Source organism: Taeniopygia guttata, chromosome 8, assembly GCF_048771995.1.
Source record: "Taeniopygia guttata chromosome 8, bTaeGut7.mat, whole genome shotgun sequence".
NCBI lineage: Eukaryota > Metazoa > Chordata > Aves > Passeriformes > Estrildidae > Taeniopygia > Taeniopygia guttata.
The window spans coordinates 8,821,987-8,848,095 of record NC_133033.1 but is presented as its reverse complement, the minus strand read 5'-3'; the positions used below and the strand labels follow the sequence as shown (position 1 = coordinate 8,848,095).

General features: G+C 55.0%; 2 protein-coding genes across 2 annotated transcripts; one reads left to right on the top strand and one right to left on the bottom strand.

The window, feature by feature from the left end:
* The first annotated feature begins 3 nt into the window (after positions 1-3).
* Positions 4-5,852, top strand: LURAP1 (leucine rich adaptor protein 1). The gene is made up of 2 exons (XM_030278837.4): positions 4-275; positions 3,228-5,852. Exons 1-2 carry the CDS (start codon positions 75-77, stop codon positions 3,915-3,917), a joined length of 891 nt encoding a protein of 296 aa, XP_030134697.2. The 5' UTR covers positions 4-74; the 3' UTR covers positions 3,918-5,852.
* Positions 5,853-13,191: 7,339 nt separating this feature from the next.
* LOC100229855 (uncharacterized) lies at positions 13,192-25,478 on the bottom strand. Its single transcript, XM_012575304.5, has 3 exons — positions 24,648-25,478; positions 23,490-24,547; positions 13,192-13,686 (listed from the first exon to the last, which is right to left on the bottom strand). Exons 2-3 carry the CDS (start codon positions 23,965-23,967, stop codon positions 13,511-13,513), a joined length of 654 nt encoding a protein of 217 aa, XP_012430758.5. The 5' UTR covers positions 23,968-24,547; positions 24,648-25,478; the 3' UTR covers positions 13,192-13,510.
* Between the last annotated feature and the right edge of the window lie 631 nt (positions 25,479-26,109).

Below are 26,109 nucleotides of genomic sequence, written 5' to 3'. Positions count from 1 at the left end.
GGGGGCGGGGCCGCGGCGGGGGCGGGGCCGAGCGCGGGCGGCGGTGACAGCGCGGCCGCCGCCGCCCCACCCGCATGGAGGGCGGCGGGGAGGCGCTGCCCGCGGACCTGCGGGACCTGGCGGGCAAGGTGGGACGGCGCCCGCCCGCCGTGCTGCTGCGGGGGCTGCGGGCCGATACCGCCCCCGCGCCGCCCGCGCCGCCCGCGACACCCGCGCCGGCCCGCGGTGCCCACCTGCCGCTCGCCGAACGCCTCCGGACGCTGCGCCTCGAGCTGGTGAGTGCCGCGGTACCGGGAGCGCTGCCGGCTGCCCCTCCCCGGTAACTGACCGTCCCGACCCGCGGTCACCGCAGCCACCCCGGGCAGCCGCCTGCCACCCCCGGTGACAGTCCCGAACAGTGCTCGCGCTCTGCCTGCATTTTGGGGAGCCCCCCTTGCTCCGCCGTGCACGCCTTAACAGCCCCCAGCTCACACCCCTTCCCCGGCCCACGCAGCATCCATCCCCCGGGGTCCCGCCCGGCCACCCCATCCCGCCCCCCTCGCACCCCCCAGACGCCGCTCCGGCGGGGATCGCGGTGTCCGGGATGGGAATTTAGGGCAGGACCTTCGCCAAGGGCATGGTGGTGGATCTGGTGTCCCCCGGGGGTGACCCCCAGGGTGACAAGGCACAGGCATCGCTGGGAGCTTTTCCCGGGGTCGGGCTCCTGCGGGGGCTTCTCGGGTGGCTCGTAAAGGGTTGTGCTGCGGTGGCAGCCGCTCCCGGGGACCGTGGGAGTGCCGATGGCAGCTTTCTCACCTCCCTCTTCGTGGAGGGAGAAAAGACCGCCGATGCCTGCGCCTCCGGGAAACGTGGCGAGGTTGGGCAATGGGTTCAAGTGCAGCTGGGGGAAGGGACTCTCCCACGCACGAACATGCCGAGCGGGTGGGAATGAGCGTTGTTTCCATGGGGAAACGGGTTCGATAGGCCCGCATCCCTGTGTGCCCCCGGGGGGCTGGAGCACCACCCAGCCCGAGCGCTCGGCTTTGGCTGATTCAATGTTCCCTTCGGTGCAAGAGTTTCCATCCTCCCTCTGCTTTCATCCTCCGTCTGCACCGGCTTCCAGGCTGCACCCTGACCGGAGGAGAAAGGTCTCTGGGCCAGTGCAGTGTTTGCCCTGCCCAGGTGCAAGCAGCCTCAGCCTGTGGCCGGCAAGGCCTGGCTTGGGCCGGGCATTATTCACCTTGGCTCAGAAAGGAATTTCCTTGCCCTGCCCTGGCTCTTCTTGCTGGCCAGTGAGGAAGTGGGGACACTGCACACCCAGGTCAGCAGCTTGGGATTGGAACCCAGGTGCCAAAACCCGGCACAGGGCTCCCCCCTCATCGCCCCATCCCCATGAACAGGGACCAGAATTCCCCCCCAGCAGCAGGAAACCAGCACACTCAATGCTCAGAGGATAAGCTGGCCTGGGAGTGGGCGGTGGGAGGAGAATTTAGCAAATTCCCACTCTCGCCTCCTGATCTGAGGAGGAGGAAGATTTATCCCTAGGGCTAGATATCTTGAAAGGAGAAGGCGCCTGAGGTTTCTTGTGTGCTGGGGAGGGGAGCAGGGCTGAGCCTACCCATGGAGAGCATGAGGAGGAGTGTGACAGTCCCCTGTACAGTCGTCCTTGGTGCGAGGTCGTGCAGTGAACTTCAGTGCATCTGGAGGAGTATAGAGAGCAGCCTGTGCTGGATCTCCTCCCACAATAACCATGACTTTCTTGGAGTGCAGTGGGGAGGTCAGGCTGCCGTGAACTAGCAGCAAATTGATGGCTAACTCCATCCAGCAAGCAGTGTGGAAAGCAGGGACTGTTATCCCACCTTCTGCTTTTGGGTTGTCTCCCCGGGCATCTCTGACAGCTGCAAATCTGCACGAGGTAGAGAAAAATGGGGAACCCCCCCCCAGGGGTTTCCAGCTCTCCTCCTCCTTCGTCGTCTCCCTGCCAAGGCCAGATGCTTTAGCAGTGCGTGCAGAAAAGTTCATTGTAGGCAGTTTTTTAAATAACTTGCCTAGAAAGGAAATTTCTGTACTTGGAAGCTGGCTCCTGCCCCAGTCTGGGCACATCCCTGCTATTTTTTATTTAAATCCAGCTTGAGGAGCATGAGGAGGGGGTGGGAGGGCTGGTGTTGGGGCTTTAAAAATCTTTGACCTTTTTTTTTCTCGTGCTGAAATCCTGGCTGGAGTTTTCCCAGGCTCCTTCCTCGGATGCTTCTATGGCTGTGCTGGTTGTGGGACCGGAGGCAGGGATCTCAGGAGACTGTGGGGTCACCCGTGGGCGGGCAAGTGACTCCCAGGGTACCGGATGCTGAGGATCGGGCTCTGTGCTCGAAAACGATCTCTGGGGAATGTAGGGATTTCTGTCACGTCTTGCTGATGCTGGGCACAGGATGTGTTTGTGAAGGAGTCCATGGGCATCTGCAGCCCGCAGTGTACGTGCCCTGCAGTGGGTTTTCTCCCTTTCCCCCCATCGTGGCCGTATTTCCTTTCCTGGCAAAATATTTGCGTCCTGTGTAGGGGAAATCCAGTGGCTTCTGGCGGCCAGTATCATACAGACAGGAATGTCTTGGCACACAGGGCTTTCCATTAGGAAAACAGATGTTTCTGCAGCAACTGAGGTTTGCAAAGAGCTTCCCCAGGCTCGGAGGGGCAGGAGTCGGTGAGGCGAGTGGTGTGATCAGCGATGCCTGTCCTCCTTGTCCTCCCATTTTGGGAGTGATTTGGGTCTCCAGATCCTGCCATGTAACATTGTCACCAGGCTTGGTTCAGACCCTAGGAGGTGAGAAGTAAAGGCATGAAGGGACCAGCCTGGGGAAGCGCTGGTGGTCCAGCCAGACACGCACTGAGCAATGCCTGATCCTCTTGCCCTGCCAGCAGCCTTCCAGGTCTTGGAGGATGCTCTGGCATCAGATCTGCATCCAATACCTCCAGTTCCTTGCTTACTTCTTGTTCCTATAGAAGACAGCAACACAAGTGCCCTGTATTTATTTCCCTGAGAGGGTTGGCGGCTGGTGGTAGCTGTAAGTTGTTGGTTGCTGATGGCTGTGTCCTCAGGTCTTGGACAGGACCCCTTGGGATGGTTCCCTGCAGTGTGTTCTCCCATACCATGCTCTTCATCAAGCAGCTTAGGAGCCCTGTGGCCGCCACAGTGACACCTCTGTGGTGGGTCACCTGGGTCACCTCAACCCCCCTGTGCTCTGTCTCCCCACCAGGCTTACCTGCGAGCGGTGGATGTGAAGATCCTGCAGCAGCTGGTGGTGGTGAACGAGGGCATCGAGGCGGTGAAGTGGCTGCTGGAGGAGCGGAGCACCCTGACCAGCCGCTGCAGCAGCCTGGCCAGCAGCCAGTACAGCCTGGTGGAGAGCCAGGAGGCCTCGCGGCGGGGCAGCTGGGACAGCCTGCAGGACCCCAACGACAGGCTGGACAGCATCTCCGTCGGCAGCTACCTGGACACCCTGGCTGATGACATGGATGAGTACTCCCACAACGCTGCTGAAACCGCCGCTGCATCCACGTCGGGCAGAGCTATGGCCAGGGCAGAGCAGGATTGGGTCAGGATCGACCTCGAAAGGGGTCTTGCGATGCAAGAGAAGGACCCGGAGGAGCACGAGTGGCCCCACGTGGACCTCTCCCCACCTGGGTTGCCCCAGGATCACCGGTTTGCTAAGGAGCCTCAGGTGGCCAATGGGTATTTGGGCCAGCAGTCCCCCTCTCTGGAACCAGACAGAGACACCAAATCACCACCAGGGGCCAGGGAGAGGCTGGGGAAGGGAAATCCAGATGGGAAGGCTTGGAAAGCTGAGGCTGACCTTGAGAACTGCAAACTCAACAGCAAACTGCACCTGGAGTATGATGCCCACTGGCGCTGGCTCCAGTCACAGGATGATGTGACATTCTTATAGCCCGTGACTTTGCCTTCCCAGTCCAGCTCTCCCAGCTGCCCACTCTGCTTAATTTGTCTGTGCTTGGGAGAGTTGGGGTGGCTGGAAAGGGAGGCCAGGCTGGCTTGGTGTGCTGCACTGTTCCTCTGATGGCCTCGACAGCATTTGGTGATGCAGCCATAAGGGACTGGGTGCCTGCCCTGTGGCACATTTCTGGGAGGGGAGGGGTGAAGCGGGTCCTGGTGGATTTAATCCTTTGCTCTGGGGTGTTGCTTGCAGGTGGATGGATGCCCCTCTGTTGTCCTTGGTGGTGGTGGTGGTGGTGGTGGTGGTGGGGAAACCTGGGACATTGGTGTTCCTGGGATCTCTCCCTCTAATCCTCAGCTTTGTGTGTGCAAAAACTAGGGACCCTTCCCCCAAAATGACTACCTGAGAGGACAGGAGATGCTGCCATGCAGCCACAGCTTGGTAGCACCAGCATGCTCAGTGTGTGGCAGGACCATCAGCAGGGTATCCCTCTTGGATCTGCTCATTTCCATCATTGTCTTCAAGGCCAGTGTCCATCCAAGGCAGAGCAGACCTGGGGTTTGGCCCCAGCACATGGCAGATGCTAAAAAACCCTTCCCTGCAGGTGGAGCCCTGCCTGGTTTAGATGCCTCTATGAAGCCAATCTGAGGTGGGGCTGGGGAGCCTCTGCCCGTGCCCTGCAGAGGAAGGATGATGGTGCAGACTTCCCAATGTGATGACACGAGAATGACAAAGCACTGGGTGGGAAATGGAAATCCAGTTCTCCCAGTTAATTCCTGGACTGTCTTCCAGCTTGGGAGCAGTCCTGCAGGATCCCCAGGATGTGGCAGCACACGGGCAGCCTGGCAGAGCCTGCAGGGCTCAGATTCAGATAGGCTCCTGCTCTCCCCTGACAGGGTGTGAAGGTGGGGAAGGCTGAGTTTCTCTCTCTTTATGATGAATGGTGCCAGGTCTCTGCCTTCTGCCAGCAACCAGAAACATGAGGCTGCTCTGTTGGGGTGGATTTGCAGTGACTCTGCCCTGGAGACATCTCTACCTTGGCTCCTGCCTGTGCCTTTTGCTGTCCCCACCATGCCTCCCAGCACGCCCCTCGCTGGCTTGTAGAGCATGGCTTGCAGCTGGAGCTGTGTGAGACCTTGGCAGGACCTTCTGCCTTCACCAGATGATGCAGGAAAGGATCTGAGCATCCTGATTCAAGGAGCCAAGCTCTTCCACATTTGTGGATAAGCCCGGAGTGTCCTGACTTCAGAACCCATGGGTACATCTGTCCCCAGCCAAGGGCTGTGACAGCTTTGCTATCACCATCGTGCTGTTGTTCCCTTGGCTGTGTGGGTCACAGCTTGGGTCTGTCTGTGCTGGGATGGTAGGAGTGAGGACATTGTCTCGGGATGTCACTGGGAAGCAAAGAGAAGAGGGAGGTGACTGGCTGTGACTTTCCAGGTGAGAGATGTGAGCTGGCTGTGGTTAGAAAGGTGCACAACAGGTTCAGCTTGGTGTCTCTGAAGCAGCATCTTCAGTGGAAATTACCCTCTGTTCTGAGAGCCCCAAGCACCCTCCTTCCCCTGCAGATCCTCAGAACCTCCCTGGATGGATGTGGGGAGCAGGACAATACCCAAAATTCTCAGAGATGGCACCTGTTGAGGACTTGGGTGAATCCCAGCAAACTGGGAGTGGGTTGTCCTATGCAGCAAGCATCCATCTGCCTGCCCTGCAGCAGCTGTGCTTGGCTTGCCATTGCCTGTGAGTAGCTTGTGGCTCCCTGCTGACCCTGAGCCACCCCAAGGCTGGCTGTCCCCTGCTTTCCTGCTAACCCTGCATGCAGTGAATCAGCTGAGGGTCCCTGGGGGAGACAGGGTAAGTCCTTTGGCACTGTTGAAATAATTCTCAACAAAAAATAGCTGGCTTAATAAATGTTTGTGTTTCTCCCAGGCCACGCTGTTGGTGCTTTGCTGAGCTCATGGTGTTTCTAGGGAAAGGGGAGAGGCTGTGGGATGGAATACCCTGGAGCCTCTGGCAGCCCTGAAGAAGGGCAGGTTTAGCCCCAGCCTTGAAGCAGGCACAGTCCAAGTCTGGGCATCTGTCCCTTCTAACATCAGTGATAAAAGTCACTTTTCCTGACGCATCTGGGTACCAGGACACATCTGCTGGGAGCAAGGATGACTGTATTGATCCTGGCTGGACTATGTGTCTAACACCACCTTCACCCTTCCTGCCCCATATTTCCAAGGAAGATCACTTTAGGTGTTAGCCAGCTCTGTTAGCTGTGCTGGAGTCTTTGCTTCCTGTGTTCTGCAGTGGCAGCTTTGGCTCCCATGGCTTCCTCCACCCAGGAGGTGCAGCATGCATCTGGGTGTAGAGCAGAGACTTCTCCAGCCCAGCTGGGGTGGGAGCAGCACAGCTCTGATATCAGACTGTTGGGATTTGCTCCTGGGTGGATCCCTTTAAAACCACTAGAGCCAGTGCTCATGCAAACATCAGCTTTTCCAAAGCAAATGGAATTGGCTTATCCAGCCCTGCCATCCCAGCCTCAGCATCCCTTCTGGCTCATGGCCTTGACACCGTTTGCAAATGGGGAGTTGGATGCTGGAGCCAGCAGGACTCAGCAGGATTTCCCCAGTTTCTGCTGGGCTGAGGTAAAAAATAGAATCATGAAGAAAACCTTAAACAAAAAATGTCCAGCCTATTCCCCTTACAAACCTAGACCTCAGCATTCAGATAACCCTGTATTACTGCAGAACTTTTGCTGGGGCTTCCCTGGACTCTTCAGCCCGGCTCACATCAGCCCAAGGTGCCTGTAGCCACAACATCTGTGCATGCCCCAAATCCCAGCCCTCGGAGCTGGAGGGGTGGGTGGGATCTCGTGGTTGTCTCCCTGCTCTGTCTCTGGCTGCCTGGATGAGGGATCTCCCATCTTTGGGCTTTGCCCAGGCACGTGCAGAGCCAACGCCCCAAACCTTCCCTGGGCAGTACCCAGGGATCTGTGTCTGGCTGACAGGTGGGTGCTGCAATGGGGTGCAGAGCACCTATGGGTGGGAAAGAGCCCGCAGCACGGATCCACAGCCTTCCTCCTGGTCTGCCTGGCCCTGACCCTGCCTGCTGCTGCCCTTGAGCTGCTCTTGGGCTGTTCAGCGCCGGTATCAGGTAAGAAAACAAGCAGATAAAGCAGGCGGGATCTCAGCCCTGCCAGAAAACACCCACCTCTGTTACAATAAAAACACCAGCCAGCCAATTTTTTTTTCCAGATATACACAGAGATTAGAGTGCCTTAACGAGGCAGTAAAACACTTCAATAGCTCTCCTTGCTTGTTATTAAAATGTCCCCTGGGCTTTCCCTTGCCTGTGTGCAGCTCAGCTCCGAAAGGGCCTGTCCCCAGAGCAATGCAGCCTTTTAAACGATTTCTGTTAGTTCCTGTGGGGAGGAGGCATGAAAATACCCTTTTCTCAGGGGAAAAAGAGCATGGTTCCCATGGTCAGAATGGAGGTGGCTGAACCCTGTGGCCTTTGGTCTGGTGTGGCCCCACATCACCCCATAGGCTCGCTGGCATGGGGAGCATCACTCTGGGGTGACCCTGGGAGTGGGTGCAGGGGGGGTGTGTGTGCAAGCACAGCCTGTGGGGCTGGATCACAGTGCCCCCACCCTCCTCTTACTTGGAGATTGACCCGGTTGTCTGTAACTCTTTCTGGGGAGCTCTTTTCTGTGAGCAGAGCTCTGGTTTTCCACTGCCTGTCCCGTTGCAGACAGTGTGGGGCAGGAGAGGCCAACAAATGGGACAGGAAAGGCCAAGTGTAGCCCCCAACCTGTGCTCTCTGCTCTCTGTTTTGGCAGTGGGGATGTTCTGATGGTCTCCTGGGCATGGCTGAAGTGTTGGTGCTGGTTGCAGCAAAGTGGTGATCCCCAGATCCCCAGGAGGAGCTCCATGATGCCAAAGCTGCCTCCAATTTAGGACCATTGAATTCAGTCCAGTCCTTTGGGGCATGGTACCCAGGCTGGCCCCATCAGTCAGCTCTCCTTCAGCCAGCACCCCTCACCTAGCCTGCTCCCCACAGTGCCCAGGAACCCCCAGTACTGGGTTAAATCAGCCCGGTGTAGCATTCTTGTGTCCTGAGTTTCCTGCTGGCTTCCAGCTTTTCCTTTCCACTGCCCCAGGTTCAGAGGTCTCCAAAGAACCTCCTACAGGTTTTGTGCAAAGAGAACAAGAAACAAGAACTGTGCCTGTCTTCTGCTGAACCTCTACAACACCCTGGAGAAGCCACACTGGACAGGGGATGCTGTGCCCAGGGAAGCTCAGACACCAAGTGGGGTCTGCTGGTAACCTCCAGCTCCCTCTCCACCTTTGGGAAGCCCCTCCTGAGATTCTTGGTGTCTGCAGCTGAGTGACTCTCTTAAAAGACCTTCAGGAAGGGGACAACAGGTTCCATAAAACCAGAAATTATTCATTCTGCTGCTGACAATATTAGAAATAAAGTAATATGGCAATAATTGAGTGACTGTGAGGGGTACAAAGTCAGAGCATGAACCAGGAACGAGCTGAACCTTTGGGAAATGCCTTCCCAGGCTGTTTGTTCCCTGCCAGGGGCTGGCAGCAGGCCAGGCCTTTGCTTTGGAGAATAATCCGCTGGCTTTAGGGCTTCCCAGCACTCCTTGGGAGTGAAAAACAAGTGTGACTGCTCAGGGCCTCGTGGGTGTGTGGGCATGGGTGGGTGACCAGGACAGGCTCAGGACTTCATTCCCTGCCTGTTCCAGCCCAGCTGGGGGGCTGGGAGGGAGTGGTGGCACAGCTGTCCCCTTCCTCCTCGCTGGGTGCTGGGCACCCCCTGGCCCATCAGCATCCCTGGTAACGCCTGCTTCTTCCCTCTTCATCACCCATTGCTGGGCAAGAATCCCCCTCCCTTCCACACAAGACTTGGATCTGGGGATGTCCTGCTCAGTGCCACCCCAGGGGTGACAACAAAACACGTGTGTGCCCAGGAGATCAGTGTGCTCCTGCCACCAGCTCTGCCTCGGTCCCCAGCAGGGAGCAGCAGAAAAATCTGAATTGCTCTGCTGAGAAATTAATCTTCTTTCCCTGTCTTAACTCAGCCTGACCTAGATGAGCCACTGCCCCCCCTCGGGTGGTTTTTTTTTTCCCTCTGTGGGGTGTTTAAAGGGAAAATTACGGCAAATGTATTGCAAAGAAGCTGTGGGAGACAGGGGCCAGACCTCCAGCAGGACAAAGTGGTTTTAGACAGGATTTGCCAGGCTGCCCTCTCCTGAGACCCTCTGATCTGGGGTGGTGGGCAGAGAAAATTTAATCTGCCCAAGCATGGGCAGTAGAACAGAAATAGTAAAAGGTCAAGAGCTGTGTTGGGTTCCTGCTGGCAGGGTGCAAAGTCAGGGGGACTTTTAGCTGGAGAGAAGTAAAAGCGGAGCTGCTGGAGACAGAAATGGCAATGGGAACAAAGCAGCTGCAGTGCCTGTGCCTTCCCTTGGTGGCTGTGGTCCTGGGGTGGTGACAGGGACTGGGGCTGGCTGGAAGGACGACACTGACCACCAGGACAGCAAAGGAGGTGAAATATGCCTCTCCCAGAACCTGCTCCTGCCTCACACCAAACCTTCCACTGCCCTGCTCTGCATCCCTTTCCCTCTGTCCCTTCATGCCCAGGGATGAAGCCTGGATGGCTCAAATGCCATCCTTGGCTTTGTGGGCGAGGGAAGCCAGACACCCCAACACCAAAATGATCCTGACAAAATGCAAGGAAAGGCTTCATCTACCTTTAAAGCTCATCAGCTGCCCTGTGAAGGACTCTGCTCCTGGGCTGAAGGGCCAGGGTTAGGGTTAACCCTGCTCCCTCCCTGCCTCAGCTTCCCTTTTGTAAAGTTGGGGGAGATAGAAATGAAAAAAAAACTCAGTCTCCTCTTATGCCTGAGGACTTCCATGTGGCTGTGCTGTGGGGTTGGTTCCTGTTCCACAAGTCTTGGAGGAGAGCAGGGAGGCCAGGCAGTTGTTCTGGCGCTCATCCATGTGTCTCTGTATGTCTGTCTGCCTGTCCCTCCTTGTCAGAGTGCAGCACCTGTGGCTGTCCCACCCCTTCTGAAAAGGGGTCTTGAGTCCAGAACCACCCCCAGCCGGGGTCTGTGCACTGGGAGAGGAGCAATGCTGGGAGCCAAAGGGTTTTGAGGCAGTTTTTGGGCAGCAGCCCTTGTTTTGGAGGCTCAGCCCTGTGTCTCAGGGCAGGAGGTGCAGGCAGTGTGAGCAGCAGGGATTATGGCTGCTATAAAAAGCACCAGCATCTCTCCTCTCTGCTCCCTAAGGCGCTTAGGCAGGAAGGAGGGAATTAAAGAGTAACCTCTGGCACTGAAGAGTGCAGGGATGGGAGCAGTCAGAATAGCCTGACACACTCATGAGACCCCCTTCCTCCTCAGCATCCCCAAAAATCCTCCCTGGGGCAAAGAAGCCCCTCCATACTCTTCCTGTGTCCCTGCTGTTGGGTCACCAGAAACTTGTCTCCTGCTCAGTGGTTGTGGGGGGCAAGGAGAGGGCTGAGGAGGACAGCTGAGCCTGGAGAGGGGGTCCTGGTGGGAGAGAAGAGCACATGAGGCTGCTGTACCATTTGCACGCCCCAAACAAAAATGTGGAGCACTCCCCCATCCTCACAGCCTCACTCGTCTGCCTGCTCCTGTCCTGCTACTCTGAGGGTACTGGTGATGTCCTCCAAAACGCAGTCAGCTGCATGGGTGCGTGGCTGGACAGAAGAACACTGTGGCCTTGGAGGGACAGGGGTTGTTGCAGCCAAAAGCCACACTCTGCCCCCGGGGTCTTGGGACTCTCTGCCAGGCTCACAGTCAGCCTCAGAGCTCAGCACTAGTGTGGGCTCTGGCGACATGTCTGGGGACAAAGCAGGGGGAAGGCAGGTGCCAGATGATGGCAGTGGTGCAGGGATGGAGGGATGTGAAGGAAGGTGGTGTGGGGAACAGCTGTCCTCTGTGGTTCCAGCGGGGTCGGCTCCAAAAGCAGCCACGGGGTCCTGCCGAGCTCTGGTGCCAGCCCCGGCTCCTGGCACTGCCCGGCTGTGGGAGGTGGTCGGTGTTTCCCCTCAGCGCGGACATTGTCGGAACATCCCCAGAGCTCGGTCAGGGCTGGGGATGGAACAGCAGCAGGATCCGCCCTGGCAGCTGAGGGGTTTCACAGGGCTGTGCTGGGGATGGAACAGCAGCAGGATCCGCCCTGGCAGCTGAGGGGTTTCACAGGGCCCCGCCGAGCGGCGGAGCGGCCCCGCCGGCCACAGGAGGGAGCCGGCCTCCTTCCCTCCGCTCCGCCCGGAGCACGGCGGCCTCGGGGATCGGCCCTGCTTGGTACAGGAGCATCGCCTGGGTCAGACCGGGTCATTGGGACCCCAAACCTCCCAGGAAGGCAGCGAGAGCCCGGCTGGAGCGGAGGGGGCCGCCCCCATGTTCAGGAAGCCTGCACCTCATTCCCAGCAGCGGATGGGTGATGGGGCTGCGGTGCGGATGAGCTCTTGCTGCAGCCATGGGAGGACCAGTTGTGCCCAGAGAGTGGCATGTCCCCATGGCAGGGACCAGTCCGAGACCACACTGAGACCAGTGTGTCGTTGTCCCTCGTGGGCGGTGGCCAGAAGCACCAGGGTGACCCCGATGCCCAGCCTGCTGATGCTGAGAGAGCAGGGGAGCGAGCAAACCAGCCCCTCCCTGTACAACCTGCTGCCCCAGGAATCTGGACCTTCCCAGTTTCCCAGCCCACTGCCAGCTCTGGTGCTGCAACCTTATTCCCAGGGGCTGACAGTCACTGGTGGCATCATCCCCTCCTGCTGTCCAGCTCTCCATCCCTGTCCAGCTCCCCCCGCAGCCCCAGCAGCACAGGGGAAGCCTGGCAGGTGCCAGAGCAGCCACGCTACACACCCAGGATTGAAAAAAAAACCAGAGAAAAATGACGGTGGCATAACACTGTCTGATTGGAAATGGTTAATTACGGGGGGAGGTCTGGGGTACTGTCCTCCGCTGAAAAGCCGACAAAGCCCCAGCGTGGGACTGCTGGTAATGGCTCTCATTAAAGCAGTTGGAGCAGGAGTTTGAAACCACATCCATTTTCCTTAACTGCTCTCAGAAGGGGAAAATGCTGTTCCGGCCCCTGCTATTTGTGGTGTGCTGGGTACTGCAGGCTGGGAAAAGGCAGGATTTGCCTCCCTGAATGCAGAGGCAGAATTCTGGACCACGGCCTTTTCTCGGGACTGGCTCTGTGGCACACCAGTGTAACCTTTTTTAAGTTCAGGGAAGATGTGGAGAGTAAAGGAATCTTCATAAGAGAGAGACACAAGGAATGAGCTTGGTCCCAGTGCCTCCACTCTGCTACACAGAGAAATTATGGATCCTGGTTTAAAATCCTTATTGGGATAAGAGCTGATCTTAAAACAGCAATGAAGCCATGAGGATGCTCCTTTCCCCACATGGTTTGGGAACTTCCCCTGAGCCCCTTAAACAGAGAGGAGCAGGGATCTGCCTGGAGCTACAAATGGGAAAGGATGTCTTTGGGCACAGAAAAGGGCAGTTTTGGTTGGTGGTGCTCTGGCTGGGAAGAGGAAGGCATCCAGGGAGAAGAGGGAGGTGTCCCTGCTCCATCAATGCACGAGGGGCTGACCCCAGTACAGAGGCAGCACCCCTTGGGGTGGCAGGAAGTTTGGGGGTGATGTAGGAGGTGATCATGCTGGGATGAATCTGAAGGATGCAGACATACAAGGGCTATTTTCCCTCATGAAGAGTTTGGATTTCATGCAGATGAGTCCCTGTCCTCCTCTCCAGCAACATTCCTCAGAAAAAGGGGATGTACCTGGTCCCAACAGGGCTGCTCCCTGTCAGGGGGTGCTGGGCTCAAGCAGAGATGTGGTGGAGGGAATGTGATGCCCCTGGCTTGGCTACAGGCCTGGAGAATAAGGTTCCCTGGGAAGTTTGGGCTGTCACCCTGCTGCCCCAGAACCACAGGACACACCTGCTGAAAAGGGCTGTGAGCTGGAGCTGCAAAACTAAAAACAGGAGTGACGGCCCAGGCAGATCACCAGTGTACTGGGGGATTTGGCCACTACTGACCTTTCTGTGCCTTCCTGCAGCTCCCAGCTCCCTGCTGTGTCCTGGGCCTGTCCCCAGAAATGCAGACAACCACATTTCTCTGCAGCCTCCTTGTCCCCTTTGCCCTTTTCCCCACCCATTCCCACACCACTGGACAGCCACATGCCAAAGGACCGCCCGGCCTCTCTCCAGCTCATTTCTCTTGCAAGCTTTGTCTGGTGGGTGCATTTTGCATTTGCTTTTTCTTTTTTGCTATTCACAGGGAACAAAGAGGGGGTCACAAACCCAAGGGCAGACGTCAGGACAGGGCTGACAAGCCTGGGAGAAGGGGTGATGCCACCCACCCCCGCAAGGTCCTTAGAGGCTGGTAAAACCAGGGGGAGAAGGGCTTTGCTCCACGGTGCCGGCTTTGCCCATCCCTTCCTCTCCGTGCCCGGTCCTGCTGCACTGTTTCACTGCTCCATCCTTCTGCTCCATCCTTCTGCTCCATCCCGCTGCTCCATCCCGCCTGGCCCGGGTGTGGCACGGGTCACGTCTGCTGTGGCAGGTGGCAAGTCTCGCTGATGGCAATGACCACGTCCTGGGGCTGGCGCTCGCGGTGCCGCGGCGCCTCGGGCATCTCGCTCATCTCGTTGACGCTGTTGCTGATGCAGTTGATGTCGCTCTTGTTGCTGTTGTCATCTGGGTTGGGGCCAAAGATCCAGTCTGGAGGAAGGAAAAGCACAAAACAAAACCCTGGTTACCTCCAGCTCTTTGCCCAGAGCTCAAGGTGTTGAAATTGCTTGAGAATTGCTGCCTCCTGCTACACCCTACCTCTAGCTCTGGGTGCTTCCCCCTCCAGGAGTGTCCCTTGCCCACCCCTGCCCCTTCAGCTCCCTCCAATCCCTTGGTGCTGGGATCTCTGCTCTTCCCAGCTCTGGGCTGGTTTTCAGGCTGCTGGTTTCTGGAAGCCCTCCCGGCTTAGGCAGATGAAATCATCCTGTTAATCCCAAAAATGAGAGTGAAGTGCCTCCAAAGTGAAGTGTGCATCTGGGGTCTCTAGCAATGCATTTCCTAAAGTGGGATTTTGCTGTCAGACAGAGTAAACGATTGAATAACTACGTGTCATCCAAATGGGGCTGGAGATGTGGCTGGGATGTACTCGTCTGCCTTGAGAGTGTATTACAGCCATGCCAGGGCCTCAAACCCTCCATGGCAGTTTTGGGGCTGTGCTTCTTGCTGCTCACCAGAGCACAGGACCTGGCTCTGAGCTGATCCAGCCGCTGCCACAACCCTGGGGGTGACTGATCCCCCTCCAAAATACAATGTCACTGCTGAAACATCCCCTGCAGCACAAGGGAAAGCAGGCAGTGCTGCTTCCCAAAGAGCTATCTTTTTAAAAATTTGGCTGTTTGGGCAGTGAGAGGCCACGGCCCACTGAGATAGGAAGGCACCAGCAGTGAGGATACCTAAGCTGGGGAAACCCAGGTGAGGGGAGAGTAGCCTAAGAAATTGTGGCTGTGGGCAGTGGAGCACCAGCACCCCTCTGCTTTAGTTCTGCTACCAAAATAAAGCAGAGGTGGCTACCAGGAGGCAGACAAAAGGACCAGCCTGGTTTTGTTACTCCTGAGGAGCTCTGCTTATTTGCCACTGGATCTCACAGAATCAAATCTATCTCCTTTGTGCAGTGGGGTATTTTCTGTCCCCACAGGACATTCCAGTTGTGGCTCTTCAGTAGAGGACACAGGTTTCCTGATGGAGCAGGGACACAGAAATGCCATCCCAGTGAGATGATGTCATTCTCATGTGGAAAAAAGTTTTGCAGCCAAACTAGGACTGAATGCCAGGGTGAGATGCTGGGTGTGAAGTGAATGGAAGATCTCATTTCTCGGCTCACCTGTGGTGGCCAGACATTTCTCCAGGTGTGAGCAGAGACACAAGAATGACCTGCGGGCCTCTTTGTGCTCAGTGTGTGCACTATAAGTCAAATTTGGGGCATTTTTTGAGAGACCCAAAGTTCTCAGCTTGTCTCTTTTTTTTTTTTTTTTTTCTTTTAGGAAAAGCCAAAAGTTTTGTTGTTTTTGCAATGCAATATTTGAATTTTTTTCTCCAGCCTAAAGCCATTTGGCCACAGCATCCCCAAGAGAGCAGAACAGGACTTTCAGGATGATGCACCAGGGTAGGTGACCACTCTGCCAGGGGAACTGGACAGGGAGTGGAGGGGGTTGTGCCCCACTGCCAGCATGGGCTGGCTGGAGGAGGGGACTATCTCCAAGGAGGGTAGAGCTCCCACCACGCTGGGCACAGGCAACATGTCCAGAGAGGGACTAATTGTCCTTGGTTTTCCTATTTTCTTCACCATCATCACTGTGGTAGCAGGGTTTGCTGGTTGTCCAGCAGGAAAGGCAGGAGAAGAATCACCACAGCTCCCTCAGCCACCCCAGTGCTGGCAAGAGGGATTGGAAAACTCAGCAAAGAAATGTTCCAAAGGTTTTCAGGGAGCCCTGCATCTGCCCTGAGGACATTTAGCTTTCACATTCATAACCCACCTGAGGCTGGACTCCCCATCACAACCCTTCCCCAAGGAAAATCAGCCAAGCCCAGAAGGCTCATTTAGGGCTTTTTTCCTTTACAACTTTGATTTTACTTGGCTTTACTGGGTTTAGACTAAAGGCCAAACACTCCACCACCTTCTCTGTGGTCTGGCCCTGCCTGGTCCATCTCAGGCAGAACCTCTTGCCCCCAAGACCTTGCAGCTCCTGCAGCCCCCACACAGCTGCTGGCCAGGAGGAGAAGCTGAAGGCAGTAACAAGATTGCCTCCTACAAATACTATTAAAGTTCTCAGCTTGCTTTCCTTGACGTCAGCCATAAAACTCCAGTGGAGTAGCAGGGAAGAAGGGGAATAATCTGTAGAAAAAGGGGTGACAGGTCCTCAAATATCCCAGGAGCCACTGGATAAGGATTGCTGTGCAGAACAAGAAGCAGAGAGCATTGCATGCCTCTGAGTAGGGGTAAGTGGCATCTGGTGGCCAGATGATGAACTCCTGGTGACATTTGTGGGCACAAGAAGAAGCAAGAGCTGGATGAGGCACTGTGGTAAAGGCAGAGAAATGCAGGGGATGGGTGTTTTGGGAGAGCACCAAGGGCGCCAGCAAAAGCCATTTGCACGGGAAAAGTGTCATGGTGCATCATCACCAAAGGGGATGTGGCTGGCCGGGGTGCCTGGGGAAGGTGGCTCGTGTGAGGCTGCTGCAGTCCAGCTCCTGGGGAAGAGCAGGCTGGATTGTACGTGCTAATCCGAACCACTGCTTCCCTGGGAATTATTTCTGGAGCCTGCTGGATCTAATTACCCAGTAATCTGCAGGAAGATGTAATTAGGCTGTCATTAGAGGGTATTTACTGCAATGCCTTTATGATTTGACTGTGTAAGTAAGGAGTGAAGTAATTACACAATTACATGTCATTTGTGGCCATTTATGGCCTGTAACTTCAGCGTGTTGCCATGTGTGGAAGAGGGGAGCAAGGCCCCGTGGAGCTGGCAGAGGATCTCCTGCCAACAGGACCCTGGAGAAACAACCATAAAAATGTCAGCGCCCTCATGCCCCCTGCCAGGCACTGCCAGCTCCATCCCAGCCAGGCTCCATCCTCCCCAGCTTCTCCCTCTGGCTCCTCTGAGTTTGAGGGTGAGGAACCAAGGTCTCCCAGGGTCACCCATGGCATGTCTGGGGAGGGATGAGGGAGGAGAGAGAGGAGACCTGCACATTTTTGGCATCTCTGGGATTAAACCTTGCTCTGATGTGGAAGGAACTTTGCTGGGGATGGGAGCCACAGCCTCACATCATGTGCCAACACAGGCTGGAAACCTTGGATAATGACCCCTGCACAGGGGTGTAATCGGGTAAGGGGGTGGCCAAGGGCTGGGAGCCAAGGGGTGGTGGTGGCCGGCCAAAGGGAGCTGCAGCCCTCAGCACCATGTCAGGTATTTCTCTCTCCATCCCTTACAGCTGGCAGGGGGGATGCATGAGCCACAAAAAATAGACACAGCAAGGAAAACAAAATCCTCTTTTGGATCTAAGTCCATATATGGGTTCACACAATCTCCAGCCAGAAGGTGAGCAAAGTTAGGCCGATGACACCCAATGGATCTGGACAGCTACAGGCAGAGCTGGGATGAGGAGGGATCACACAGCATGCTCCCAGGGCAGTGGCACATCCACATCCAGGACAGTCACACTTTGGAGATAAGAAAAAGCATTGCCTGACCCTACCCAGCCACTGGAAGGAGCTCGTAACACATGCTGCAAAATCCAGGGCATGCGCACACGGGTGTGTAGGTGAATGTCTTGGATAAAAGAGAAGAACAAAGTGACTTTCTCAGCCAGGCTGGGGAGCAGCATCTAACCCAGAGACACCTCTTCCTGCTGGGCAGGTGCTGCTGAGGCTCAGTGTGCCTGCTGGGGTCTGCAGGGCCAGTGGAGAGGTGGGAAGTGCAGAGGTGGGTGAGATCGATATGGAGCGATTGATCCAAAGCAGCTGGAGAGAGGAGATAGAGCAGGCTGGGCAAATCAGGAACTGTGGAATAGCAGCTCAACTCCCCAAGTAGCAGAGTGATGTGGCACAAAATGCCCCTGCACCTCCCTGTCTCTCTCCTAGTCTTTGACAGCACCCCTGGAAGCAGGACCCCTGGGATATGCTATATTTTTGGGGACAGAAAAACACTGGGGTTGCCCAGATGTCACAGTGTGCCCTTCTCGTACGAGCAGCATGAGGGATGGTCCTTGCTCAGAAACCCCTGACAGGGCAGGCAGCAGGGAGCAGCCTCCTGATGTCTGGGTGCAGAGGGGCACAGGGTTGCTGTGTGCCCAGTGTCACCCCAAGGGGGTGGCCCAGTCCCCTGCATTTATTGGTGGCAGGTGGGATGCCTATGAGGCACTTCAGCTGCTGAAAAAGAGACTTCACAAGCAGAAGAGCAGAAGGGGGTGGGAGAAAGGGCTGAAATTTAAATGTAGCCTGGTGAGTGAGACATTCACAGTCCCTGTAGAGATGGAAACAGGAAAGGAAGGGGCAACATGTTCGATGAACAATCAAACTCGTGCTCTAGTTTTGCTTTAAATGGAGCTGGGTGTGAAAGCAGCTGCTAAAAAAGCTCTTTTCCCATCAGCAGGAGCAAAAGCACCTCTTTCTTTGAAACAAGTCCTGACCCAGCAATCACATTGTGCTCTGCAGCCAGGCAGGGCCAGCTCTGGCCGGAGCATTCCCGATGGACACGAGTTCAAGGATATCCCTTGTGTCTTTGAAATGATGCAGCAGTCACAGCTGGATGTCATAGCTGTCTCATTTGCAGGACAGACTCTACTTATTCATTAGCAAAATCAACAGATAACTCCCAGGTTTGTCCTGATGGAAAATCTGTGTCTGCCCCTGGCAATAGTAATTTATTAGAAATGCCCCTTTTCCCTTCAAATTCACTTCTTTCTAAACGAATTTGGTGTTGGGGTTTGTTCTTCCTTCCCTGTTTTGCAGAAATTTCTCAGCTTTGCTATGCTGGCTGAGTCAAATTTGTCCTGCACCCCAAACAGCATGAGCACTCTACTTTGCTGATGGACAGGTAAGGACACTATTCCTCTGCAGAGCTGTCACCAGCATGAAGCATCTGGTGGGAAAAAGGGTGACATGGAAAAGGCACTCAATTAATTATGATATTCTCTTAAAAGCACCTTCTCTGCATGCACCACAGCAACCCTGGACCAAGCCTTTGTTTGATCCCTGTCCCATCCATCAGGCAGCATTACATCTCCAGAGAATGGGTCTCTGAGAGGTGGTGACTCAGGTGGGATAGGTGGGAGGCAGGAATGGTCCTGGGGGTGGATATTTGCTATCCATATCTTCTAGAGGCAGAGTGAAGGTGAGCAGAGAGTGAGGAGCCCTGCTTGGTCTCAGCTCAAGGGACACCAGTGCTTGCAGGGCAGCAGACAAACACAGCCTTTGCCCCCAGGACCTGACACAGCCCATCCCTGGACCACATGATGGCAGGAATGGGAAGGCTGCTGTGGGATGGTGCATCCCTGAGGCCTTGATCAATGCCTGGCAGTGTGTGCTGGACATTCCTCTCCTCCAGCTCTGAACTCCAAAGGTTTGGCCTCAAATGCAGCTGTCCTGGGTGGCCCTTTTTGCAGGGCCAGACCACTGTGGCTCCCTGTCAGGCCAACAGCCCCAGCCTGTGAGGGGGAGTGGTGAATTATCCTTCAGCAGCCACTGCTTCCCTAAACAACACCTCAGGAACTCCTGATGCACCCCCATGCACCAGAAGGGAAACAGGCAGGGGATCACTGTGAGAAGTGGGTTGGGACCAAGATAGAAAAGCAGAAGGGAATCTGACGTGGTTTCTTCCCACAACTTTGGGAGGCAAAGGAATTATCCTCAAAACAGAGCTTGAAAAGAAGAGGTATAAGTCCTGTCTGATGGACCTAAGATGCTGCCTGCAATCCCTGCTGTGGGCTGAATTATCCTCAGAGCTCTGTGCTTCTGTGTGGAGCAATTAAAAGTGGATCCCGTGTCCCTGCAGGATCACCCAGCAGCTATTTTCAGCAATGCTACATTCATGCACAGTTTATTTGTTCAAGGAGATTGTTTCCTAAAGAAGCCTGGAATGTGAAGGTTGGAGATAAGGCTGAAAAACAAAATCATGGCTGATGGGTCAAAAGGGCAAAGAAAAGAAAGACCCTGCTCCAAGGATGGCATAAGGTTTTGAGCAGTCCCAAAGCCATCGACCAGCACGGTCCTGCCAGTGCCAATCAACTTGCCCTGCCTTGCCCCAGCTGGGAATCTGCCTTGGGCCCATTCCCGAGGGAAAAGTTTCCCTCAAGGTCTCCTCTGGAGATCAGCAGCCAGGAGGAGACCTTGGCTGAAGCAGGTGCCAGCAGCCAAGGTGTCCCTGCAAGGCCTTACTCCCACACAGACCATCAGACCCTTCCCGGCTGCTCCCTGGGCAGGAGCGAGATGCTTTCCCCTTTCCCGGCGAGCACACGCGTGCAATCTCCATGGCAACAGCTTTGTTTCCAGTCAAACTTTTTATTTTTATTTTTCCCCCCGTTTCCTCTCTCTCTTTTTTTTTTTTAATGTTAAATATGAGCGATATTCGGCGAGCTGCCGGGGACGGAGGAGGGAGGGAGGGCTGATCCCCAGGATTGCAGTAATTAGGTGCCTCGTACGTCGGTGACAGGCTTGTCATTTGCCAAGCCAGCTCCTCTCCGCAGCGCCGGCTCTGGCAGCTCTCCAGCGCTTCAGAGTTAAGCAGCTTTCCAAGCTTTCCAAACGCTTCGACCCAATTTGCCTTAACTGGTGGTGGGCTCTGAGCTGTGCTCACGCAGGAGCCTCCCTCCCACCCTCCTCTGAGAGCTCGTGTCCAACCCCAAGCAGAGACATCTGATGAGTTTTGGGAAAGCCAAACATGAGACTTGGTCAGCTCAGAGCAAGCAGGAGGGACTGGATAGAAATTAAGGTGTTTGGGGCTCTCCTTGGCCAGGTCTCTCCAGGAAGAGCTGAAGAGGAGCTCTTTCAGAGCCCTCTTATCCATATCTAGATGCTCTGCCTTCCTACTCTCCAACAATGCATCTTTCCTCCTTCTCCAATGCAGCCTCCCATTTTCCACTCCTCCCCAGCCTGCTGGGCATCACAGCAGTGTTCATGTCCCCTGGGGATGCCTGGGCAAGCTCTGATTTTTTAAGAAGCATCTGCAAGAGAGGTGTCAGTGTCTCAAATACCCATTCAGATTTCCCAGGGAGAAAACCTTGGCAGCATCCCGAGAACCCCTTCACCATCCAAAACTGAGCCCAGCACCTGCTTCTCATTGTTCTGTGGGTGCAGGAGGCTGCCTGATGCTTTGACTCCCCAAGCTGTGTCTGACAAGCTGTTATTGAGGAGTCATAATCATCCCTGATGCCTCCAAGTGACTGTTTAAAGCAGCGATTAACTATTCCCACTTTAATCTCCCTGAAACAGGCTCCAGCCCTTTGGCATCTTATTTCCATCTCTCCCTGTCTATTTCTGAACATGATTAGTGCAGAAATGCTGATAGCAGAGGCTAGAGCTGCTGCTGAGTATATAAACCCAGGCATTGTGTTAAGGCAGCTAATGGAGCAGATTCTTATTTACTGTGCCTTGGTCTCTCTGTCCAGTCCCTAAAGTAATTTCATGCAAACTCATTCAAATTAAACCTTTTCTCTTTAAAGGCTGTTCCTTGGCAGTGTTAACAAACATGGTTTTGTCTGCTCTCCTCTGAGGACTGGCTCATTTGAAGTGTATGAACTGTGGGAAGATGGGCCTGGAGTGCTAACTAGGATGAGCTGGAGGCAGCCTTCGGCACTGAGGGGTGCTGCTGGAGTTTGGCAAATGCCTTCTCCTCTCTGCCTGGAGGGGGAAGCAGCTCACATCTGGATTTCTGACCCTAACTTGGAGAGATATTACCTCCACCCAGGGCAGGGAGGATGCTTTGCCCTCAGCAAAGAGTGTTAAACTGGGAAAAGGCTTCTTCCCATGTGGCAGCAAACGGGCAGACCCCAGTGCTGTGCCTGTGCTTGTCCAGCCCGTGGGATGGCCGTGGTCCTGCGAAAGGCTGTGGAAGTCCCTTTGCAAAGGGCTTTGCAAGAGAAGGGGCACCCTGCTGGCCTCATCCCACGCAGAGGCTCAGGTTAAAGGTCACCAGGGAACATTGGTGCCGAGTTGGAAGCAGCACATCTGGGGCCCAGGTACCCCATGACTGCAGCTGCAGCCCTGCTCCGTGCCTGGAAGGACGTGGCATTCCTGTGGATCTTGCCCTGCTTTGCAGTACCCACTCAAGGGGTGGTTTGAGCACCCACAGCTGTGCTCTCCTGCATCAGGGGACACAGCAATAGGGACAGGGGTGTCTGTTCTGTGGGGGCACTACAACTGTACTGGCCCCTGCCTTGGGGGAGTTTCTAACCTGGCTTGACCTGGTCCTTGGAGCTTCTTGAGGCAGGAGTGGGTATATTTTTAGGTGCTATCCCCACTGCCTACCTTTGTGAGGAAGGCAGCACTAAATCAGGGAGCATAGCCCCAGCAAGCTCCTGATTAAGTGTTAAATTTAACACTTTAAGACATATATCTGTTTTCTTCCATCTGTAGCGAAGAAAAGCTCCCCAGCAGCAGCTCCCTGCTGTTTTCTAGCCTCAGCCTCATGTGAGACTTCAAGTACTGCTCCCTGCCAGGAGGTTTGACCTTTCTTGTCCCAAATAACCCTCCATCTAAATCCCTGTGTCCTGGATCTGCTGGCCCTTGCTCAGTCATGACCCTCTGCCCAAAGGACTTGGCTTGCCCTCCCCTCAGCAAGGCAGGGGTGCTGCTCACCCACAGGCACTGGCTGGAGTTTTGGCTGCTGTGTTTCTCCTGTGTCCCAGGAGCAGGGAGATAAAGCGGAATCATGAATGAACACGTGGATTTTGTTCCAGATGAGTGTGATCTCCCTCCCCCTGCAGAGATGGAGCCTGCAGGGCTTCAACCCTGACTGGGGGTCAGGCTCAGAGCAAGGCTGTGCCAAGGGATTTCAGCCTCGCTTCCCTGTGCAAGGCATTGTTCCCAGAGCTTTTGGGGGGTGTGTACATCTGCAGGAACCAGGAGCTTAAATCCCTCTGGGGATCCCTTCTGGCTCCCTATCCAAGCTGGGAAACTGAAGGCCCTGAGCCCCAAAAGGACACAATGGCTGTCAGGGTGTAGGGGCCAAAAGTACTGGGGATTCAAATGAGAATTGGGCACATTTGCACTCTCCAGCATGACCAACCTTACAAATTATAGGGCAAAGAGCATGGGTATCATTGAAAGCTTGTCATAAGCAGCCAAGCACCTCTGCCTGACCACAGCAGCCAGCAGTGTTTGTGCCCTCAGCCCTGATGGCGAGGGACAGCGTTCACCAGCAACAGGATGAAAAGAAGAGAACGTCAAATCTCAAATAAATGCACCCTCTTTGGGCTGTCATTGCGTGGATTTGTTGCAGGGGCTGTGATGGCTGTTCTAAGGCAACCAGACTGCTGAGCTGTGTTTCCTAGGAGTTTGTACACTCCCTGGTGTCTAATAAGGGGTTAAGCTCATATGGCAGATTTTCTTTCACTATGCACTAGTGGGTTGTTATCCTGTGCTCAGGTATCTGTTGCCATGAAACTTTTCATATTGGAGACCTCTAATCCAAGCTCAGTTGAAACTAGCCAAGGGATTTTACAGTCATTTGGCAACACAGACTCACGCACACACATTTATGCACATGCACACAGGCACAAGATCTGCTCCTTGAGGAAGGGGGCTAAACCCAAGGATTTTCTCTGGGAAGATGGTCAACACAGAACTCAATTTGGAGATCCCAGCACATTAAATAAACTAACACTCTTGCAAATGTGAAAGGGTCAAAGCTTGGTATAAAACCCACCCAAATGAAAGGAGAGACGCAAGGCAGCACGTCCAGGCTTGGCACCAGGTTCTTTTTGGCCACAAGCACACAATGCATGAAGCCCACACTCACCTACAAAGTCGTAAATGAGGTCCTTGATGAGATGCCCGACGATGGCGTACGCCACTGCCACCACCACCAGGGCTGCCATGAGAAGGTAGAGGACAGCCTTGGGCAGAGGAATGGCATCTCGAGGAGGGGGTTTGTACTCCTTGTAGAGCTGGTCATTGTCCGAGTATGAGTACTGGAACAAATGGTCCAGGCCAGCTGTGAAGTTGCTGGAGTTCATGGACTGGCTGTTGGACAGGTAGTTGTCCTGTTCGGGGTCCTGGAGGACGCTTACCACCGAGCTGGTGGTGGCTTCCACTTGCTGTACCAAGTTCAGAGTCTTGTTAACGCTGGGGAGGATTTGGGAAAGGAAAGTGCTCCAATCTTTGATGGCACTGATGTTGCAAATAATCATAATTGCAATGAGGAAAGAGGTCTCCAAGCTCAAGAGACTTAAAAGGGAGAGAAAGAGGTGAGAATTGCTGTGCTTACACCAAACCATGTACTGCAAAGCGGGCAGAGAAGGTCTGGATGGGGTACGTTTCTCATTTGCAAATTCTTACATGATCCGGTAGGGACGCATCTGTGGTACCTCGGTCTCACTCCTGAAAATGCCCACAGAAAACCCCTATGGCCATGAAGTTCCTTAGGAAAAAGTAGGTGCTGGAATGATTTTGACTGATATCATTTTTGTTCCTCAGTTGCCTGTCCCTTATGCTACTCACCGATGAAAACCGGAGAGACAGGATCCTGTAGATATTTTCAGTCATCTGGAAAAGAAAGATAAATTGCCCTTCTCCAGCTTTTTTATTTTTTTTTTTTTTTTTTTTTTCAGAGGCGATGATCCTCGGTGAGACAGAAATCCCCCCTTGGCACTACCCCAGGCTCGGTCGGGCTCAAGGTGTGCGGTGCCGTCCTGGCTCTCCCGTCAGCGCTGCCCAGAGCGTTCGCAGAGGAGAAAAATGTTCAGACCCCACAAAGTTCAGCTGCTCCGGTGTGTGACGGGGCCGGCGGCGCGCAGCTCCTGGCCATTCCAGCCTGCCTTTCAGCAACTTCTCTCACCGGCATCTCCCGATCGATTCCTTTAAGAACAGAACCAAATCAGAGACACCGAGCACGCCGGCGGAGAGCCCAGCACCCTCTCCCCAGCCCAGTCCAGATGCGGCCGGTCTCGCGTTTTACCTGAAAGACTTTTCCAAGCGAACAGATCCCCTCTCCCGATGCTCCAGCTGGTTTCATTCCGGGCTGCGCTCCCCGCGGAGCTCCCCGCACGCAGCCGCCGATCCGCTGCCGCTGCCCGGTGCCGTGTGCGGGTGTGTGTGTGTGGATGTGTGTGCGTGTGTGTGGACACTCCTCCCCGTTCTCTTCCCTTCACCTGCCGCCCTGCCGGCTCTTCCCAGCGAGGAGGATTAGCTGCCGGGAGGTTGGCTCCAAAACTCCTGAGCGTGCTGGGAAGCAGGCGATGCGTGGCGGGCTCAGCCTCCGCCGCTTCTCCCCGCGGAGTTAATCCTTTCCATGACAAAAGATGGGCTTTGATCCGTCTGCTGGATGTCGGGGGAAGGTGGGAGCGCTCGCGTGGGTAGCCCAGGTCCAGCTGAGCGCAGCCTTTGTCTGGGAGCGGTGCCGCCGGCAGGGAGGAATCACATCGCGGGCGCTGCCGGGAGCGGGGAGGACATCATCGATCCCAGCACAGCATCCCGCAGGAGTGATGCTCCCCACAGCCCCGCTCCCACCCGGCAGCCTCCGCCCAGCAAAGTTTGGGCATTGGAGGGATGACTGGTTAGCAGAAAGCGGGGAGGGATTGAGGCTCCCCTCCCTGCGAAGCTGACTGTGCCAACTGGTAAGAGCCAGCCTGTCCTTGGCCACCTTGATAATGGTCTTAAACTGGTTCATGTTCCCTACAAACACATCTCATCTGCCTCAGTGGTGGGATCTCTGGGATCACAGAGTTGCTGGCTTGGTTTAAAGGCAGTAGGACGTATTTAAAGAGGAGGAAAAGGAAATCTTAGAGGCAAAAATTTCTTTTTATATTTGGAGGTGAAAATAAATCACGGCCCCCTTTTTTTTCCTTTTTTTTTTTTTTTCCCTGCCTCCCAATTTAAGAAACAGCTGTCACAGGGGCAAGAAAATCACCACAATAAGCCTGAAAGCAGCCAAATGGAGCTTCTGAGAAATAATAGCAAAAGATTAACTTTGTGTGTGTGTATCTGTGTCTGTGTATGTGTGTGTGTGTGTGTGCGCTACCAGCCAGCAGCAATCCTGCCAGCTGCCTGGGGGTTGGAAGAGCATAAGATAAAATGGCAACATCTCCTGTACCAGGAGATATCACCAGGGTTTGGCTTGGTGATGGACAGATTGATTTGACAGCCCAGGAGCCAAGAAAATGTGGAGGAAAAAGCTCTTCTGTCCTCCCTGGAATGTGCATGGACCGTGTCACAGTCACTTCTGGTGCCCAGGACCATTAAACAGCATCCTAAAATTTCTTCTCACAAGTGACAGAGCTGTGACTGGTTAGAGAAGAATATCTGTGCAGCTGCATGGATACATATCCTGCAATGGGATAGGTCCTGATGTCCCCTGCCCCAGCATCTTGATGTCCAGGGCTGGAGCTGCTGCTCTGCCCCCAGAGCATGAAGAGATGCTT

Coding starts and splice junctions, on each gene's coding strand:
- LOC100229855 (XM_012575304.5), bottom strand. CDS start 23,967: ATGGTTTGGTGTAAGCACAGCAATTCTCACCTCTTTCTCTCCCTTTTA. Junction 13,687..23,489: donor CCTCATTTACGACTTTGTAG/GTGAGTGTGGGC, acceptor TCCTTCCTCCAG/ACTGGATCTTTGGCCCCAAC.
- LURAP1 (XM_030278837.4), top strand. CDS start 75: ATGGAGGGCGGCGGGGAGGCGCTGCCCGCGGACCTGCGGGACCTGGCG. Junction 276..3,227: donor GGACGCTGCGCCTCGAGCTG/GTGAGTGCCGCG, acceptor TCTCCCCACCAG/GCTTACCTGCGAGCGGTGGA.